Source organism: Ahaetulla prasina, chromosome 2, assembly GCF_028640845.1.
Source record: "Ahaetulla prasina isolate Xishuangbanna chromosome 2, ASM2864084v1, whole genome shotgun sequence".
NCBI lineage: Eukaryota > Metazoa > Chordata > Lepidosauria > Squamata > Colubridae > Ahaetulla > Ahaetulla prasina.
This window is the reverse complement of record NC_080540.1, coordinates 130,046,792-130,064,534: the sequence shown is the minus strand read 5'-3', so window position 1 is coordinate 130,064,534 and position 17,743 is coordinate 130,046,792. Positions and strand designations below refer to the sequence as shown.

At 45.4% G+C, this 17,743-nt stretch overlaps 1 protein-coding gene across 9 annotated transcripts in view; it reads left to right on the top strand.

The window, feature by feature from the left end:
* Nucleotides 1-17,743, top strand: part of LLGL2 (LLGL scribble cell polarity complex component 2) — a 111,684-nt gene that overhangs the window by 73,363 nt on the left and 20,578 nt on the right. For 8 of the 9 annotated variants that reach the window (XM_058168946.1, XM_058168942.1, XM_058168948.1 and 5 more), the window contains 5 exons: nt 1,354-1,507; nt 1,639-1,743; nt 11,982-12,274; nt 15,581-15,719; nt 16,230-16,374. In XM_058168946.1, coding sequence (XP_058024929.1) covers nt 1,354-1,507; nt 1,639-1,743; nt 11,982-12,274; nt 15,581-15,719; nt 16,230-16,374 — 836 coding nt within the window. Of the gene's footprint in view, nt 1-1,251; nt 1,334-1,353; nt 1,508-1,638; nt 1,744-11,981; nt 12,275-15,580; nt 15,720-16,229; nt 16,375-17,743 lie in introns of those variants that run through there. The other variant, XM_058168950.1, reaches the window with a different exon arrangement.

Sequence of the window (17,743 nt, the reverse complement as noted above, 5' to 3'; positions counted from 1 at the left end):
CAAATTCCTGGTAAGATTGTACTTAAAGATCCAGACACTTTGGCAGCTAAGTTAAAGAGAGATATTTGCATGCAAGACTTGGGATATGGTAGTCCTGAAAGCCAAATTGTACTGATGCTCTGGAATAATTACTGCTGCTGTTTCTGGTATATGATACTTCTTCACCAAACCTCATATAATCAATTAGGATAGAAATCCATTTCTGATGTACTGCTGTAAGCAGTAAAATGGGGATAGATCAGTCCTTATCCCCTTCCCCACACAAAATCTCTGTTTGATCTCATATGGAAGTGCATGGAATACGTATCTGTGTGTATACATACACATGTGTAATACCAACATTTTGAAAAACACATTCATTTTTTTTTTAAAAAATAGCTGTGGTTTATATAGATCTCCTATATCTATTATGCAAAAATCTGGAGGGTAACAAAGCGTTACAGTTGGTTCAGGAATTTTGTAGCTGTAATTTAAGAAATGAAAATAGAGGAGTGGAACTACAGAATGGAAGATTGATAAATCCAGGCAGCGATTATTTAAGTGCTATGCAGTGATTAGACAGACTAGTAACCATGGTATGGAAGGATAGCCCAAGACTAGTAAACCAAAAGTGGAATGACAAACGTTTGAATTGTTTATGGCAATTTATTTCTTTTATATTTGATTTACTAAGTTGAGCAATGAGAGAGAAGCTACTTTAGAACACTCATTGGAAAGAAAAGTCCCTTTCCAGGTGCATATTTTTAATATACTTCAGAACTATTGGAAACAAATATGGATAGAACATAGCTGCCCTACTTTTCTTTGTCTTGATGAACTAACAAGAAGGAACAGGCAAAAAACTGCCATCTGATGTGACCAAGAAATGTTCTGGGCAGCTGCACTAGGCAGATCAGTTCAGTATAGATTTGGGCTATCTGTATAGTATAGGCTCAGTATGCACTTGATAACATTTCCTCCCAATCTGATGACCTCCAAGTGGTCTTCACCTGCAATGACATAGATTTCTAGCCAGCATGCTGATTGGAGATTATGAATCTGAAGTCTAATAATCTGGAGACACCAAGTATGGAAAGGCTGCCCTACAGTATTTTGCCAAAACTGCTTTGAGGTGCATGCAGAGAGAGATCAGTGTGAAAAGGGAATTTTGCATAATGAAAGTTTTGTAAGCCTACATGAAAAGCAAGAGGAAATTTAGATTATTTTCCCCCCATTAATACATAATATGTATTGACTAAAACGTTTCCACAGGCTAGCCTTGATTGTGGAGCAGCCAGTCATTCAGCATCTGTCTTGCTTAGAATCACTCAGGGAGTGATTCTGGTATAACCTGCCTTTCTGCTTTGGGCTCAGGCACGAGGATGGCACAGTGCGCTTCTGGAATGCATCTGGTGTGTGTCTAAGCCTCCTGTATAAACTCAGCACAGTGAAGGTGTTTCTCACTGATGCAGATCTCAATGACAATATGAACCAGCTGGGAGAGGATGAATGGCCTCCACTGCGCAAGGTAAGCAGCCTTAACCTGCTGAAGCCAAAGCTTGTTCCGTATTATGTTCTTTCAAAGAAGTCCTCTTTGCAACTCTATACTGTATTTTTGTGCTCAGGTGGTATTCGTTGCTTCTTTCTCTGCTGCATTAGGTTGGCTCCTTTGACCCTTACAGCGATGACCCCAGACTTGGAATCCAGAAGATCTTCTTATGCAAATACAGTGGCTATTTAGCTGTAGCAGGGACAGCAGGACAGGTACTAATAGGATGAATATATATCAAAGGGATTTGTATGGGCTATTGTAGCTTAGAGACCTGTGCTTTCACACTGATAGTTATCCTTCTTAATTAGACAGATCTGTTAGATCGTCTCTATTATTCTAACAATTTCAGGGTTGGGGGAATTGGAGGGAATCCAGGCTACTCAGATGTTGTGTCCTTTCTGTGCTAATTCTGTCTAAAAAGTAGATTCTCAGACAGTGGTCCCTTCACTGCACACTGGGGAAATAATTTCCAAACTCTAGCAAGCCATATCTCTTTAGCAGTCCTTCTGCATGCAGTACACACGTGTTGCTATTTACTCAACATTGTTCCCAAATACAACTACAGTTCTTCTTCTTCTTCTTCTTTTTTTTTTGAATTTATATCCCGCCCTTCTCCGAAGACTCAGGGCGTCTTACAATGTGTTAAGCAATAGTCTTCATCCATTTGTATATTATATACAAAGTCAACTTAATTGCCCCCAACAATCTGGGTCCTCATTTTACCTACCTTATAAAGGATGGAAGCTGAGTCAACCTTGGGCCTGGTGGGACTTGAACTTGCAGTAATTGCAAGCAGCTGTGTTAATAACAGACAGACTTAGTCCGTTGAGCCACCAGAGGCCCTTAAAGGAGAATTACCAGTTACAGGTAATCCTCCTTTAATGACCCCGTTTATGACCAGAATATTCATTACTAAACAAAGCAGTTATTAGATGAAATATCACATGAATTGATCGCTTATCAACATCAGTTCTAGTAAACCTGGTTGCAGTTCACTAGCCTAGAACTATGGCATTGTTAGGTCAGGACCTCACACTTCTCCTGCCCTGCCTTGCTCATCTCCTCTTCAGCTCCCCCCACAACTTGTTTCCCCCAAATCTCTTTCCTTTTGACCTCTCTGCACTGATGCCACTGCCACCCCATCCCAGTACCTGTTGACTTTCGTTAAAACCAAAATAAGGAAATAAAATAACAAGTATATAGTCAGACCAAAACAGGAAACATGATGGTGAATCCAACTAGCAACACATACAATCACACACTCAACCAGAGGCTCCATCCAGACTAGCCCAAAATGTGGGAGAAGATTCAAGCCTTTAAGGCCATGATGGTGAACCTATGGCACGTGTGCCTGAATGGCACGCCGGAGCCCTGTTGCCTGGCACACGCGGCGTTGCCTGTTCCTCTTTCCAGTTTCTGGCGCACATGCGCATGCAATGATCAGCTGGCCTTTGTGCATGTGGCAGTGGTAGAAACCGGAAGAGCAGTTCTTGTGTTTTCCAGCATGACCATGCGCACCAGCCAGCTGATCGGCACGTGTGCATGCACGGCAGTAACCGGAAGACTGCATGCGCTCTGGAAGCAGAAAGTATTATTTATTTATTTATTTATTTATTTTATTTGATTTTTATACCGCCCTTCTCCCGAAGGACTCAGGGCGGTGTACAGGCATAATAAAAAACCGGCAATACAATATACAAATTTAAAATACAATTTAAAAAACTTATTTAAATTAGCCCAATAATTAAAATTTACCATACTAAAAACCCCGTTTAAAATTAATAAATTTAAGATTAAAATCCCGATTTAAGCCAGCCCCGCACGGATAAAAAGGTAAGTCTTGAGTTCGCGACGAAATGTCCGAAGGTCAGGTATTTGGCGTAAACCCGGGGGAAGCTTGTTCCAGAGTGTGGGAGCCCCCACAGAGAAGGCCCTTCCCCTGGGGGCCGCCAGCCGACATTGTTTGGCGGACGGCACCCTGAGAAGTCCCTCTCTGTGGGAGCGTACGGGTTGGTGGGAGCCCCATGTAGAGAGCATTACAGTAATCCAAGCGAGAGGTAACGAGCGCATGAGTGACTGTGCATAAGGCATCCCGATCAAGGAAGGCGCAACTGCTGGACCAGGCGAACCTGGTGGAAGGCCCTCCTGGAGACGGCCGTCAAATGATCTTCAAACGACAGCCGATCATCCAGAAGGACACCCAAGTTGCGCACCCTATCCTTTGGGGCCAGTAACTCGCCTCCAACAGCCAGCCGCGGCTGCAGCTGACTGAATCGGGGTGCCGGCATCCACAGCCACTCCGTCTTGGAGGGATTAAGCTTGAGCCTGTTTCTCCCCATCCAGACCCGTACAGCCTCCAAACACCGGGACAGCACTTCAACAACTTCATTGGGGTGGTCCGGGGTGGAAAAGTACAGCTGGGTGTCGTCAGCGTACTGCTGGTATCTCACCCCGAAACCACTGATGATCTCACCCAACGGCTTCATGTAGATGTTGAACAGCAGGGGCGAGAGAATCGACCCCTGTGGGACCCCACAAGTGAGGCCCCTCGCGGTCGACCTCTGCCCCCCTGTCAACACCGTCTGCGACCGGTCGGAGAGATAGGAGGAGAACCACCGATATACGGTGCCTCCCACTCCCAATCCCCCCAACCGGCGCAGCAGGATACCATGATCGATGGTATCGAACGCCGCTGAGAGGTCTAATAGGACCAGGGCAGAGGAATATCCCCTGTCCCTGGCCCTCCAGAGATCATCCACCAATGCGACCAAAGCTGTCTCCGTGCTGTATCCGGGTCGGAAGCCGGACTGGAACGGGTCTAGATAGACATCTTCATCCAGGTGTTGGGGCAGCTGTCGCGCCACGGCACTCTCTACAACCTTCGCAACAAAGCGAAGGTTGGAACTGGGCGATAATTACCCAAAATAGCTGGGTCCAAGAGGGCTTCTTAAGGAGGGGTCTCACCACCGCCTCTTTCAAGGCGGCAGGGAAAACCCCATCCAACAAAGAAGCGTTGATAATCCTCTGGAGCCAGCCTCGTGTCACCGCCTGAGTGGCCAGTACCAGCCAGGAAGGGCACGGGTCCAGTAAACATGTCGTGCCGTGAAGCCTCCCCAACAACCTGTCCACGTCCTCGGGAGCCACAGGGTCAAACTCATCCCAAATGTGCTCAACAAGACGTGCCTCCTCTCCCTCGCTTGGATCATCCCAAATTCGGTCCAGACCGTCCCTCAGCTGAGCGATTTTATCGTATAGATAACCACTAAACTCCTCGGCTCGTCCCTGCAAAGGGTCATCCCGCACCTCCTGATGTAGGAGAGGGCGGGTCACCCGAAACAGGGTGGCCGGGCGGTTATCTGCCGACGCAATGAGTGTGGAGGCGAGAGCGCCTCGCTTCCCTCATTGCCACTAGGTAGGTCCTAGTATAGGTCCTAACTAGTGTCCGATCAGCTTCGGAGCGACTGGACCTCCAGGTGCTCTCTAGGCGTCTTCTCCGGCGTTTCATCTCCCTCAGCCCCTCGGAGAACCAAGGGGCCGGACGAGATCTACGCCGGGTCAGAGGCCGCAAAGGCGCGACACGATCCAGGGCCCGTGCTCCCAGGCCACGACCAGTTCCTCAGTCGTGCCGTGGGCCAGATCCTCAGGGAATGGCCCAAGCTCCGTCTGGAACCTCTCAGGGTCCATCAGGCGCCTGGGACGGAACCACCGTATAGGTTCCGTCTCCCTGCGGTGGTGAATAGCGGTTCGGAAGTCTAGGCGAAGGAGAAAATGATCCGACCATGACATTGGTTCTGTTACTAAATCATCTAATACCAGATCATTTAACCACTGTCCAGAGATATAAATCAGATCTAGCATGCCTCCCCCTGTGTGCGTAGGGCCATCATTTACTCGAATCAGGTCCAAGGCCGTCATGGAAGCCTGGAACTCCCGAGCTGCCGTCGATGACAGGCCAACTGATGGCAAGTTGAAATCCCCCATAACTATAAGTTTGGGGGTCTCAACCGCCACAGCAGCCAGTACCTCCAACAGCTCGGGCAGGGCTGTGGTCACGCAGCAAGGAGCCAGGTACGCGATCACCAAGCCCAACTGATTCCTATAGCCCCAGCGCACACAGAGGGATTCGCAGCCGGCAATCTGAGGAACAGTGGTCTCCCTCGGCTCTAGATCTTCCTTAATAACAACCGCCACCCCCCCACCCCTACCTTGGACTCTCGGCTGATGAAATGCTCGGAAGCCTGGAGGGCACATCTCAACAAGGGGGACCCCCCCCTCAGGGCCCAACCAGGTCTCCGTAATGCCCATGAGGTCCGCGGACCCCCCCTGAATAAGGTCACAAATCAGGGGAGCCTTATTAACCACGGACCGGGCATTACATAACATCAGCCGAAGGTCCAAGCTCTGAGGATCATGGCCACCCGAGGAACGGGTAGGGACTGAGGGGCCGGAGCACGTGATCGCTCTCAGACATCGAACACGTGCCCCCATAACTCGATACGGCCCCTCCCCCCCGCCATATCTGCCTCTCCCACTCACCGTACAGATCGAACAGCCCTCTAGACCTGGAACGTCCTCCCCCCCCTGCCTTCAGACAAGATGGCGTAATGTCGCGAACTAGCACAGGGGCTGGATCCCTCCCCGACGGGTCCTCCCCCACCCGTCAAATCCCTCCCCTTAAAAACCCTTATTTAAAAAACTATTTAAAAAACCCCACAAATTCTTCTTAGCCGCATGCCACTTCTCTGGGTCCCAAGACCCTTCGTTAAGGTAAGCCCTCGATAGCTTGGAGGGCCATTCCTGCGAGGCGGGGGAACCTCGCAGTCGTAGTAGTTCGGCAAATGAATATCTCATGGAGAGATAGTCCCAAAAGTCGTGGCAAAATGTCCGTCCTTAGCCGTCAAGATGTACGCCGTCCATGCCTCCACCCCTAAGTCGGCAGATTATCCTCTGGACCCAATATGGCCCCACATGCCGCTCTGCTGCTGTAAAAATTGTCCAGGCCAACCACCTCTCCGTCGCTGATGGAAAAAATAGCTCAAAGAGAGGTGAACCGCTGATGACGGTTGCGGTATGTTGGCAGGCCATAACAAAAGTCAGAGTAGGGGAGAAAGCGATGTTCCAGTCCATGACCATGAAGGGGGGGGAGGGGGGGAGGGGGCGCTGTTCATGCCCATCCGAGTCCCGTCCCAGCACCAAAACTTAATAGCAACCCGAACACCCGGTGTCCAGCATACCACCATTAACATCCTCCGTCGGTGTTCGGGCGCCTCAGCCATTGTTAGTGTCCTTTGTTGATGTCCAATTGGTATCTGTGGCCACAACGGCCCGAAAGCTGCTGATTCATGCCGGGCGTCTCCGCAGACCCCCCCCAACATGGCCGCCGCCGTTCGCTGCCTAAGGGCAAACTCCGGTTCCGTGCTCGGCAGCCGAGGGTTCAATGAGGCCCGAAGACCTCGCTCTCGGTGGCCGAGAAGGTGACAAGACCGGGGCCCGAAGACAAGCAGCTGGGCGAGCGGCTAAACGGCATCGTAGCCGAGGACTTCCAGCCGCTGTTCAACCCCCCCCAACATGGCCGCCGCCGTTCGCTGCCGGAAGACAAACTCCGGCTCCGGCTCCATACTCGGCAGCCGAGAGTTCAAAGAGGCCCGAGGACCTCGCTCCCGGTGGCCGAGAAGATGACAAGACTGGAGCCCGAAGACAAGCAGCTGGGCGAGCGGCTGAACGGCATCGTGGCCAAGGACTTCCAGCCGCCGACTCCACAAGATATTCAGGAAGCCGCCATAACGCGCATGCGCAGAAGAAGAAGAAGTACATTATCCGGCACGCACATGCCCCTGGTTGTCCCCCTGATGAGCGTTCCCTTTTTGGCACCTGGTACTTGGTGCTGAAAAGGTTCACCATCACTGCTTTAAGGTCCTCCAGAACACAATCGTTCAGCTTCGAGACGGTCTGGACCAAAATTGCAGCGACTCAGATGAGGCGTCTGAGGGTGGTCTTGGTGATATTGTTTGGGATGAGTTTGACCCTGTGGCTCCCGAGGACATGGACAGGTTGTTGGGTAGACTGAATGCCACCACGTGTTTACTGGACCCGTGCCCCTCCTGGCTGGTGCTGGCCACTCAGGAGGTGACACGAGGCTGGCTCCAGGCGATCACGAATGCTTCCTTGTTGGAGGGAGTCTTTCCGGCCGCCTTGAAAGAGGCGGTGGTGAGGCCCCTCCTCAAGAAGCCTTCCCTGGACCCGGCTGTTTTAGGTAATTATCGTCCGGTCTCCAACCTTCGCTTCGCGGCGAAGGTTGTAGAGAGTATGGTGGCACATCAGTTTCCCCTGCACCTGGATGAAACTGTCTATCTAGACCCGTTCCAGTCCGGTTTCTGGCCCGGCTACAGCACGGAGACGGCTTTGGTCGCGTTGGTGGATGATCTCTGGAGGGCCAGGGATAGGGGTTGTTCCTCTGCCCTGGTCCTATTAGACCTCTCAGCGGCTTTTGATACCATCGACCATGGTATCCTGCTGCGCCGGTTGGAGGGATTGGGGGTGGGAGGCACCATTTATCGGTAGTTCTCCTCCTATCTCTCTGACCGGTCGCAGACGGTGTTGACGGGGGGGCAGAGGTCGGCTCCGCGGCGCCTCACTTGTGGGGTGCCACAGGGGTCGATTCTCTCGCCCCTTCTGTTCAACATCTATATGAAGCCGCTGGGTGAGATCATCAGTGGCTTCGGTGTGAGGTACCAGCTGTACGCTGATGACACCCAGCTGTACTTTTCCACACCGGGCCACCCCAATGAAGCCGTACGGGTCTGGATGGGGAGAAACAGGCTCAAGCTCAATCCCTCCAAGACAGAGTGGCTGTGGATGCCGGCATCCCGGTACAGTCAGCTGAGTCCTCGGCTGACTGTTGGGGGCGAGTCATTGGCCCCGATGGAGAGGGTGCGCAACCTGGGCGTCCTCCTGGATGAACGGCTGTCTTTTGAAGATCACTTGACGGCCGTCTCCAGGAGAGCTTTTCACCAGGTTCGCCTGGTGCGCCAGTTGCGCCCCTTTCTAGACCGGGATGCCTTATGCACAGTCACTCACGCCCTCGTGACGTCTCGTCTGGATTACTGCAATGCTCTCTACATGGGGTTCCTTGAGGGGCACCGGAGGCTCAGTTAGTCCAGAATGCGGCTGCGGGTGATAGAGGAGCCCTCGTGGCTCCCACGTGACACCTATCCTGCGCAGACTGCACTGGCTACCTGTGGCCTTCCGGGTGCGCTTCAAGGTGTTGGTGACAGTCTTTAAAGCGCTCCATGGCATAGGGCCGGGCTATTTACGGGACCGCCTACTGCTACCGAATACCTCTCACCGGCCCGTGCGCTCTCACAGAGAGGGACTCCTCAGGGTGCCGTCAGCTAGGCAGTGTCGTCTGGCGACGCCCAGGGGAAGGGCCTTCTCTGTGGGGGCTCCCACCCTCTGGAACGAACTCCCTCCAGGACTGCGTCAACTTCCGGACCTCCGAACCTTTCGTCGCGAGCTCAAAACATATTTATTCATCTGCGCGGGACTGGATTAGATTTTAAATTTATTGGTTTTAAACGGGTTTTTTATTTTTTATATTATTTTTAATAATGGGCTATAGAATAAGTTTTTTAACTGTTATTTTAACTTGTATTTATATGTATTTTTTAATTGCCTGTGAACCGCCCTGAGTCCCTAGGGAGATAGGGCGGTATACAAATATAAAAAATAAAATAATAAAAAATAATAAAAATAATCAAGATAGAATAGAATAGAATAGAATAGAATTTTATTGGCCAAGTGTGATTGGACACACAAGGAATTTGTCTTGGTGCATATGCTCTCAGTGTTACATAAAAGAAAAGATACGTTCATCAAGGTACAACATTTACAACACAATTGATGATCAATATATCAATATAAATCATAAGGATTGCCAGCAACAAGTTATAGTCATACAGTCATAAGTGGAAAGAGATTGGTGATGGGAGCTATGAAACGATTAATAGTAGTGCAGATTCAGTAAATAGTCTGACAGTGTTGAGGGAATTATTTGTTTAGCAGAGTGATGGCCTTCGGGAAAAAATTGTTCTTGTGTCTAGTTGTTCTGGTGTGCAGTGCTCTATAGCGTCGTTTTGAGGGTAGGAGTTGAAACAGTTTATGTCCAGGATGCGAGGGATCTGCAAATATTTTCACGGCCCTCTTGATTCGTGCAGTATACAGGTCCTCAATGGAAGGCAAGTTGGTAGCAATTATTTTTTCTGCAGTTCTAATTATCCTCTGAAGTCTGTGTTTTTCTTGTTGGGTTGCAGAACCGAACCAGACAGTTATAGAGGTGCAAATGACAGACTCAATAATTCCTCTGTAGAATTGGATCAACAGCTCCTTGGGCAGTTTGAGCTTACTGAGTTGGCGCAGAAAGAACATTCTTTGTTGTCCTTTTTTAATGATGTTTTTGATGTTAGCTGAGAGTTTTCAGGAGAATTTCCTTCCAGAGGGCAGGCACCATGAGAGTGGAGGCACCCTTCCACAATGCCAGTAGATGGCATTTTTGAATCAAAGAAATCCAAAAGAGGTCAACTAGGGCAGACGCCACAAGAGATGGCAAGGAAAATATCAAGCAACCAATAGATGGCCTTTTTAAAAAAGAAATCGGGAATGCATCAACTAGGCTTTATGTCACATAGGGTTTCATAGCTTATAACCAACACCTTGAGTTGCACCAAGAAGCTTACCGGCAATCAGTGCAGCTTGCAAAGTTAGCCAGCCCAGTGCAGACATATAGTTAGATGCACTTGGTGAGTAAATGATGTATCACCTACTCGAGCTGGAAAGGCAAGTTAGGAGAAATCACATATGCATCTATTTTGTTCTAAAGTGCATTCCTGGAGATATAAATTTGCTTTTAATGCCTCTGTTGGATTTTCATTGAAATATATTACATAAACTATGGTAGATTCCTTATGAAATTAGAACCATTTTAAAAACTGATACAGGAGTCCTTCAGATATTGACTGCAAGAAGCATTTGTATCGATTTGCCCAATGGTGTTTTTTAATGATTAGCCCTTGTCCCAGTCTCCATAAACATAAAGGGAGAAGCCTGTCATGCTCAAGTAATTTTATGAATGATTTTTCTTTTACTGTTTTTTTTAAAAAAGCGAATACCAACAAGCAGGTGGAGTAGCACTACCTATATGTGTAAAAATCTCTTGTTGCACCGCTGGATAAAATCTTAGACGTTTCACAAAGTATTTACAAGGCATAATTTTCCAAATGTTTAGCTGTTTTAGGTAATATGTTCTTGCTCTTACTGGTCATAGCATTGTAAGTGCTCCCCTAAAAGCTGCATGTGCAAAAACAATTTTAATACAGGTAGTCCTCAGTAGTGACTGTTCAAAATTACAACAGCGCTGAAAATAGTGAATTATGACTCTATCTATCTATCATCTATCTATCTATCTATCTATCTATCTATCTATCTATCTATCTATCATCTATCTATCTATCTATCTATCTATCTATCTATCTATCTATCTATCATCTATCTATCTTTATCTATCTATTATCTAGCTATCTTTATCTGTCTGTCTGTCTAATTTATATTGCCGCCTATTCGGCCATGGCGACTCAAGGTGGCTTACAGAATATGAAACCTCATATAAAAACAATAAAATTAATAAAAGAAGAGTCATATAATAACTTCATATAATAAAATCACCCCCCGCCCTGGAGACAGCATCCCACACAAGCCATTTAATGGGCTCTATCCCGCTCTGGGTTCCCCAGGCCCACTGGCAGAACCAGGTCTTCAGTCTTCATTTCTCACACATGGTCATTGCAGCATTCCTATAAGTAGTCATGTGATCAAAATGTAGATGCTTGGCAACTGATTCATATTTATGACAATTGCAGTGTTCCAGGGTGATGTGATCCTCTTTTGCAACCTTCTAAGAAGCAAAGTCAATGGAGAAGCCAGATTCATTTAACAATTATATCACTAACTTAACATCTTCACTGATTCACTTAACAATTGTGGCAAGAAAGATGAATCATAAAATTTATTTAACAAATTGCTCACTTAGCAACAGAAATTTTGGGCTCAGTTATGGTCGTAAGTCAAGGACTACCTATATTCAGTTTACTACCAGATAAGGCTTACATCTTGCTTCTATTTCATTTGGACTCTTTGGATGTTAAAGCAACATCCTTTTCTTGGATTATGTCCCAAAATAAATGTGATGGTTGGAATAAATGTGATGGTTGGCCCCTACAGAGGAACATGAAAACAAACCAGTCTGAAAATAAATGAAATGTTAAATTGTTTTGCACTGGTAAAAGCCCAAAGGAGGAAGTATATTTATTTTGGATTAAATGCTTGTGCAAATAATGTGAGATTTGCAGTATCGAGGTTTCACAGAGCAGCTCTGAATGAAATCTATCTCTATCTGAAGGTCCTTGTCATGGAACTAAATGATGAAGAAGCGGAACAAGGGATTGAACACGCAGAAGCAGACTTTCTCCAAGACCAAGAAGGCTACAAGTGGAAGGGCCATGAACGCCTGAGAACCAGGGATGGGCCTGTCCAATTTGAGCCTGGCTTTCAGCCATTTGTCTTGGTCCAATGTCAGCCCCCGGCAGTCGTCACATCACTGGCCCTTCATTCAGAATGGAAACTTGTGGCCTTTGGTACAAGCCATGGATTTGGGCTGTTTGATCATCAGCAAAAGCGGCTGGTTTTTGTGAAGTAAGTCACTTTCTGGGAAAGATGATACTTAAAAGAAGGCTTATGCGACATGTTTGGTATACAGTTTCTAAAGCTTTTCTGTTTTCAGTTCTGGTGTTACTATCATATTTTTTGATATAATAAACTGGAGGTTTTACAATGAAATCTAACTTAGGCAGGGAATGGCTTAGGTCACCGAGTCCCAGTTTTTTACATTCCTGGAGTTCTTTTGAGCTGCACCACCATGGTTGCTGCTAATTTGGAAGTGAGAAGAAAGACTTAAAAGTTTAATATAACTGTGAAAACAAAAAGGCCATCCTGTAAAACCCACTGATAATTCTGTTGCCGGGATAGCTCAGGCTATTAAGAAGCCTGTTATTAGAACACACCAGCCTGCAATTACTGCAGGTTCGAGCCCGGCCCAAGGTTGACTCAGCCTTCCATCCTTTATAAGGTAGGTAAAATGAGGACCCAGATTGTTGGGGGGGCAATAAGTTGACTTTGTAAAAAAAATATACAAATAGAATGAGACTATTGCCTTATACACTGTAAGCCGCCCTGAGTCTTCGGAGAAGGGCGGGATATAAATGTAAACAAAAATAATAATAATAATAATAATAAATGGGTATTCTGCGGCCTTGCCTGGTTAGCATTGCTCTACCTCAGGGGTGTCAAACTCATGTCATCACAGTGGTGTAGCATGATGTATCGGGACTTTTTTCTCTTTCACTAAAACAGGTGTGGGTGTGGCTAGCGTATGACGCATCTGGACTGCAGGCCAGGAGTTTGACAGTCCTGTTCTACCTACTTCGATCTTAGCTTCCCTAAACTTTAAATGTAACTAGCCATCAAAACATTGCTTACTCCTAATTTGAGTAAATCATTATCCTCCTCATGATTAGATTAGATTAGATTAGAATTCTTTATTGGCCAAGTGTGATTGGAAACACAAGGAATTTGTCTTGGTACACATGCTCTCAGTGTACAGGAAAAAAAAAGATACATTCGCCAAGAATCATAAGGTAAAACACTTAATGATAGTCATAGGGAACAAATAAGCAATCAAATCATATTAGGAAACAGTCAATATAAATCGTAAGGGTACCAGCAACAAGGTTACAGTCGTGCAGTCATAAGTGGAAGGAGATGGGTGATGGGAACAATGAGAAGATTAATAGTAATGCAGACTTGGTTACTAGTTTGACAGTGTTGAGGGAATTATTTGTTTAGCAGAGTGATGGCGTTTGGGAAAAAACTGTTGTTGTGTCTAGTTGTTCTGTAGCGTCGTTTTGAGGGTAGGAGTTGAAACAGTTTATGTCCAGGATGCTAGTATCTGTTAAATTAGTTGTAATTTGTACTAGACATCTGAAGAATGGTAGGAAAAGTATCAAGAATACGTCTGAATAATTAGATGGCATTTTCTGGGCAAACTATTGAGAAAAATCCTGGTTCCCAAAATCCTACCAAAAAAAAAAGCTTAAGCTCCAGTTAGTTAAGATGCAATATAGAGACAAAATGTACCAAATGGGTACCAGTCCCAACTAAGGAGGAAGAAGATTAAGGATTCTAGAACATTCTAGAACATAGCAGAATAGGTGGAAACTATGCTGCTTCTAACTGTTTTTCTGGCAAAATAAAAGCAAAGTCCTCCTGACTGCTAGGTGGGGAAGTGTGGACAGGAGGATTCTTCATGAACTTAGGACTGGTGTTCCATTAGAAGGATAAGGATCACTGAGATAATTTATCTGAAGTTACCATAAATATTAACCAGCTACATAATTTTAAAATACCAGGTCAATATGGCTTGGAAACTAAACTCTGACATTGACAGAAATCCACAAGTAACTATTGGAAGGCTCTTGACAGGACTTCTAATATTTTGCCAGCATGTTGATTGTAAAGAATGGCCAATGTTGGCATCTAGCAAAATATATTAAATGCACAGTTTAATATTTTGAATGAAAGAAATGTCATAATGCCGGATTAGACCGGGGGTGAAATGCTCCAGGTTCGGACCGGCTTGCCCGATCCAGTAGCAATGGCGGCAGGTAGTTCGGAGAACCGGTAGCAAAAATCCCTGGCCCCGCCCCCTGTCCCTGCTGAGCCACACCATCATCAGAGGTTTGGTTTTTTTACTTTTAAAAGCAGTTTTTCTTCAGCCGAAAACATGCCTTTAAAAGTAAAAAAAAAAAGCCTTTAATGATCCCGCGGCTCGGCTGGGATCGTCAGAACCCTTTAAACTCTTTTTTTTAACAACCTCTTCGGCCGAAGAGGTTGTTAAAAAAAGGTTTTAAAAGGCTGCTCTGGCGATCCCAGCTGAGTTCCTCATTACCAGAACCTTAAAAAACATGTTTTTTACAAGCTCTTCAGCCAAAGAGCTTGTTAAAACAATTACTTTAAGAGGTTCTGGGCTGCTATGAGGCATCTTCAGCTGGGATCATCAGAGGAGCCTTTTAAAATCTTTTTTTCCTCTGGCGATCCCAGATGAGTTGCCTCATCATCACAGGCTTTTAAAATCATTTTTAACAACCTCTTACAACAGTCTCCACCCACGCCCACCCAATGCCCTGTTCCCAGGGCATTGCTGCTCCTTTCCGGCTTGCAAAGCCATGCTTTACATCAGTTGCATCAGTTAGCAACTGAATCTGCCTGCCTGCAATCCATTTCCTCAGTGAGCAACTCAATGTGCCTGCTTTGCTGGCTGAGGAACTCTGGGAGTTGAAGTCCACAAACCTTAAAGTTACTAAGGTTGGAGACTCCTGATCTAAAAAATATAAATTAAATTAAATAATAAAATAAAATATTTGTGCAGCTGAGATTTGTTGTGTTTCTGTAGTGTTTCACTCTTAACTACAAAAACACAAAAAATCTCACAAAGCTGTATGTGGCATTTTGTGTGTGTGTGTGAGTCAGTTGTGTTGTGTGTGTGTAAAGTGTGAAAGTTGGTTTTTGAGCTTTTTGTGGCTGTGTGAGGTTCCTGCGAGTCTGTTGTGTTGTGTTGTGTGTGTGTAAATTGTGAAAGTTGGTTTTTGAGCTTTTTGTGACTGTGTGAGGTTCCTGCATGTTGCCATTTTTACACTGTGTGTGAGTCAGTTGTGTTGTGTTGTGTTGTGTGTGTGTAAAGTGTGAAAGTTGGTTTTTGGTACTTCTTATTGTTTTGTATACTTTGTTTCTTATTTTTATTATTTATTGTTATTGGCCACGCCCCACCCAGTCATCTGATCACCAAGCCATGCCCACCAGTTAAGCCATGGCCACAGAACCGGTAGGGAAATTTTTTAGATTTCACCCCTGGATTAGACCACATGTCTACTGGTTTCCTTCTAGGTGTACCCTCCATCCTAATGATCATCTGGCCTTGGAAGGCCCACTTTCCAGGGTGAAGTCCTTAAAGAAGTCTCTCCGTCAGTCCTTCCGCAGGATACGAAGGAGCAGAGTCTCAAATCAGAAGCGGCAAACTGCCCAGGTGAGGCAATGCGTTCTTTGGCTTCACACAGTTGTTAACATCCTTTTTTTTTTTAATGAGAGGTCAGTGGTGCTGGATGTTGATATTGCCTTCCATGGCACTGACAGGTTACAAGAAGGAAATAATGAGATTCAAATAAGAGTGCTGCTTTTAAGTGAAGGCAACTTGGGCTCTTGGATTAGTAGAAAGGAAAAATTATTTCTTGCCCTTCTGCCATTTTCAACAAATGCATGCACTCAGAAGCTAGTCCATTCAGAAGCCTTCAATTTATTACAACGTGAATCTGATACTCAGCTTATTACCCAGCAGTCTGGTTTCATTTTATAAGACCCGTTTGATTCTTTTACACAAGGGCTCTCTGTGTTTGCTCTCAATTAACTGCTCTCAATTAACAATTAATTAGTAAAAGTGGAGTAGCAGCACCATAATCTGAACAATTTTGCTTGTTTGAGAGCTACAAAGGATGATGATATTCAATGGTTACCCATTTTATTTCATGGGACAATGCAGGAGGGAATTTCCAGGCATAATCGTGACGCATTACAAGAAATTGAATTAGCTCCAGTCCAACGAAAGATTGAAGCACGATCAGCAGAGGACTCTTTCACAGGCTTCGTGCGCACCTTATATTTTGCTGACACCTTCCTAAGAGACAGTAAGTAAGAAATACTTCACTTTTGAGGACTTGCCATGTGTCTCTTTGCTCAGAGAACAAGAAGCATTTATCACTTCCTAGTCATGATTGGCTAGAATCTAACTCTCCACCAATGCCTACAAAACACACATGAATGCATAGATCACTTGATTCTTTATAACTGGTCACTACAATTGGCTGGAAATAATTAGGTTTTCCAACATTAATGAAATATATTCTCTTCTAGGTAAAGATTTTAGAGAGTGACTCTTCCAAATATTTCAACAGATTTGTTTGTTTTTGATCAGGAAATGTTTATCAAGAGGAAAAGAACACACCACACCCCTTTAATGAATGTGAGCAGCAGCATGTGCACATTCATCCATTCACTTACATCTGTACACTAAATATTAAATCACCTGGAACAGGTAGCAATAGCACTTAGACTTATATACCACTTCACAGTGCTTTACAGCCCTCTCTAAGAGGTTTACAGAGTCAGCATATTGCCCCCGACAATCTGGGTCCTCATTTTACCGACTTCGGAAGATGGAAGGCTGAGTCAACCTTGAGCCAGTGAGAATCGAACTGCTGGCAGCCGGCAGTCAGCAGAAATAGCCTGCAGTGCTGCATTCTAACCACTGTGCTCAATATGTCTCAGTATGAGAGGTATACATCTTGAGTAAATGGCAATCACTGATCAATGGCTCAGTGATCGCCATTTATTCAAGATGCATAATTTCTAGAGCAGGGGTGTCAAACTTGTGGCGTGGAGGCCAGATGTGTCATGCACTGGCCATGCCTACCCCCTTTTAACAAAGGGGGGAAAAGTCACGTAACAATGTGTCAACACAAGTTTGAAACATCGTTCTAGAGTAATTTTTTAGAACTTGAATAACAAATCACACTAAGAAAAGGAATATTGGCTTTAATGAGGAAGGCATTTGTGACAATCAAGTTTTGGGCTTTTTAGTTTAGGGAAAAATGCTTGTATAAATGCTTTTACAAGGCACATGCAGTGTGAAAAAAGGGCTACATGATGGCTTTCCCCATAGTATACAGAAAAAAATACTACCTCTTGGATTCAGAGGTTGCGCTAATTAGAGTTGTTGGACAACAAATGTTAAAAAAAGGAAATACGTGGCTGGATTAGGCACATTTTTATCTGACTCATTAGGGCTGTTTTGATATACAGATTCTGGTCCAGATTCATAACTGTTTCCATTTTTTCAGTCTCTTCACATTGTCACAAATGCTAGGAATATAAATAGTTTTAAAGAAAGCGTTTAGTCCACATTATTCATTATGTCTTTGAGCTGGACTGGACTGGACTGAGTCAGAGAAGTTCTGTACTTATACAGAAAACATTGATGCTTACATTGGAGATCTG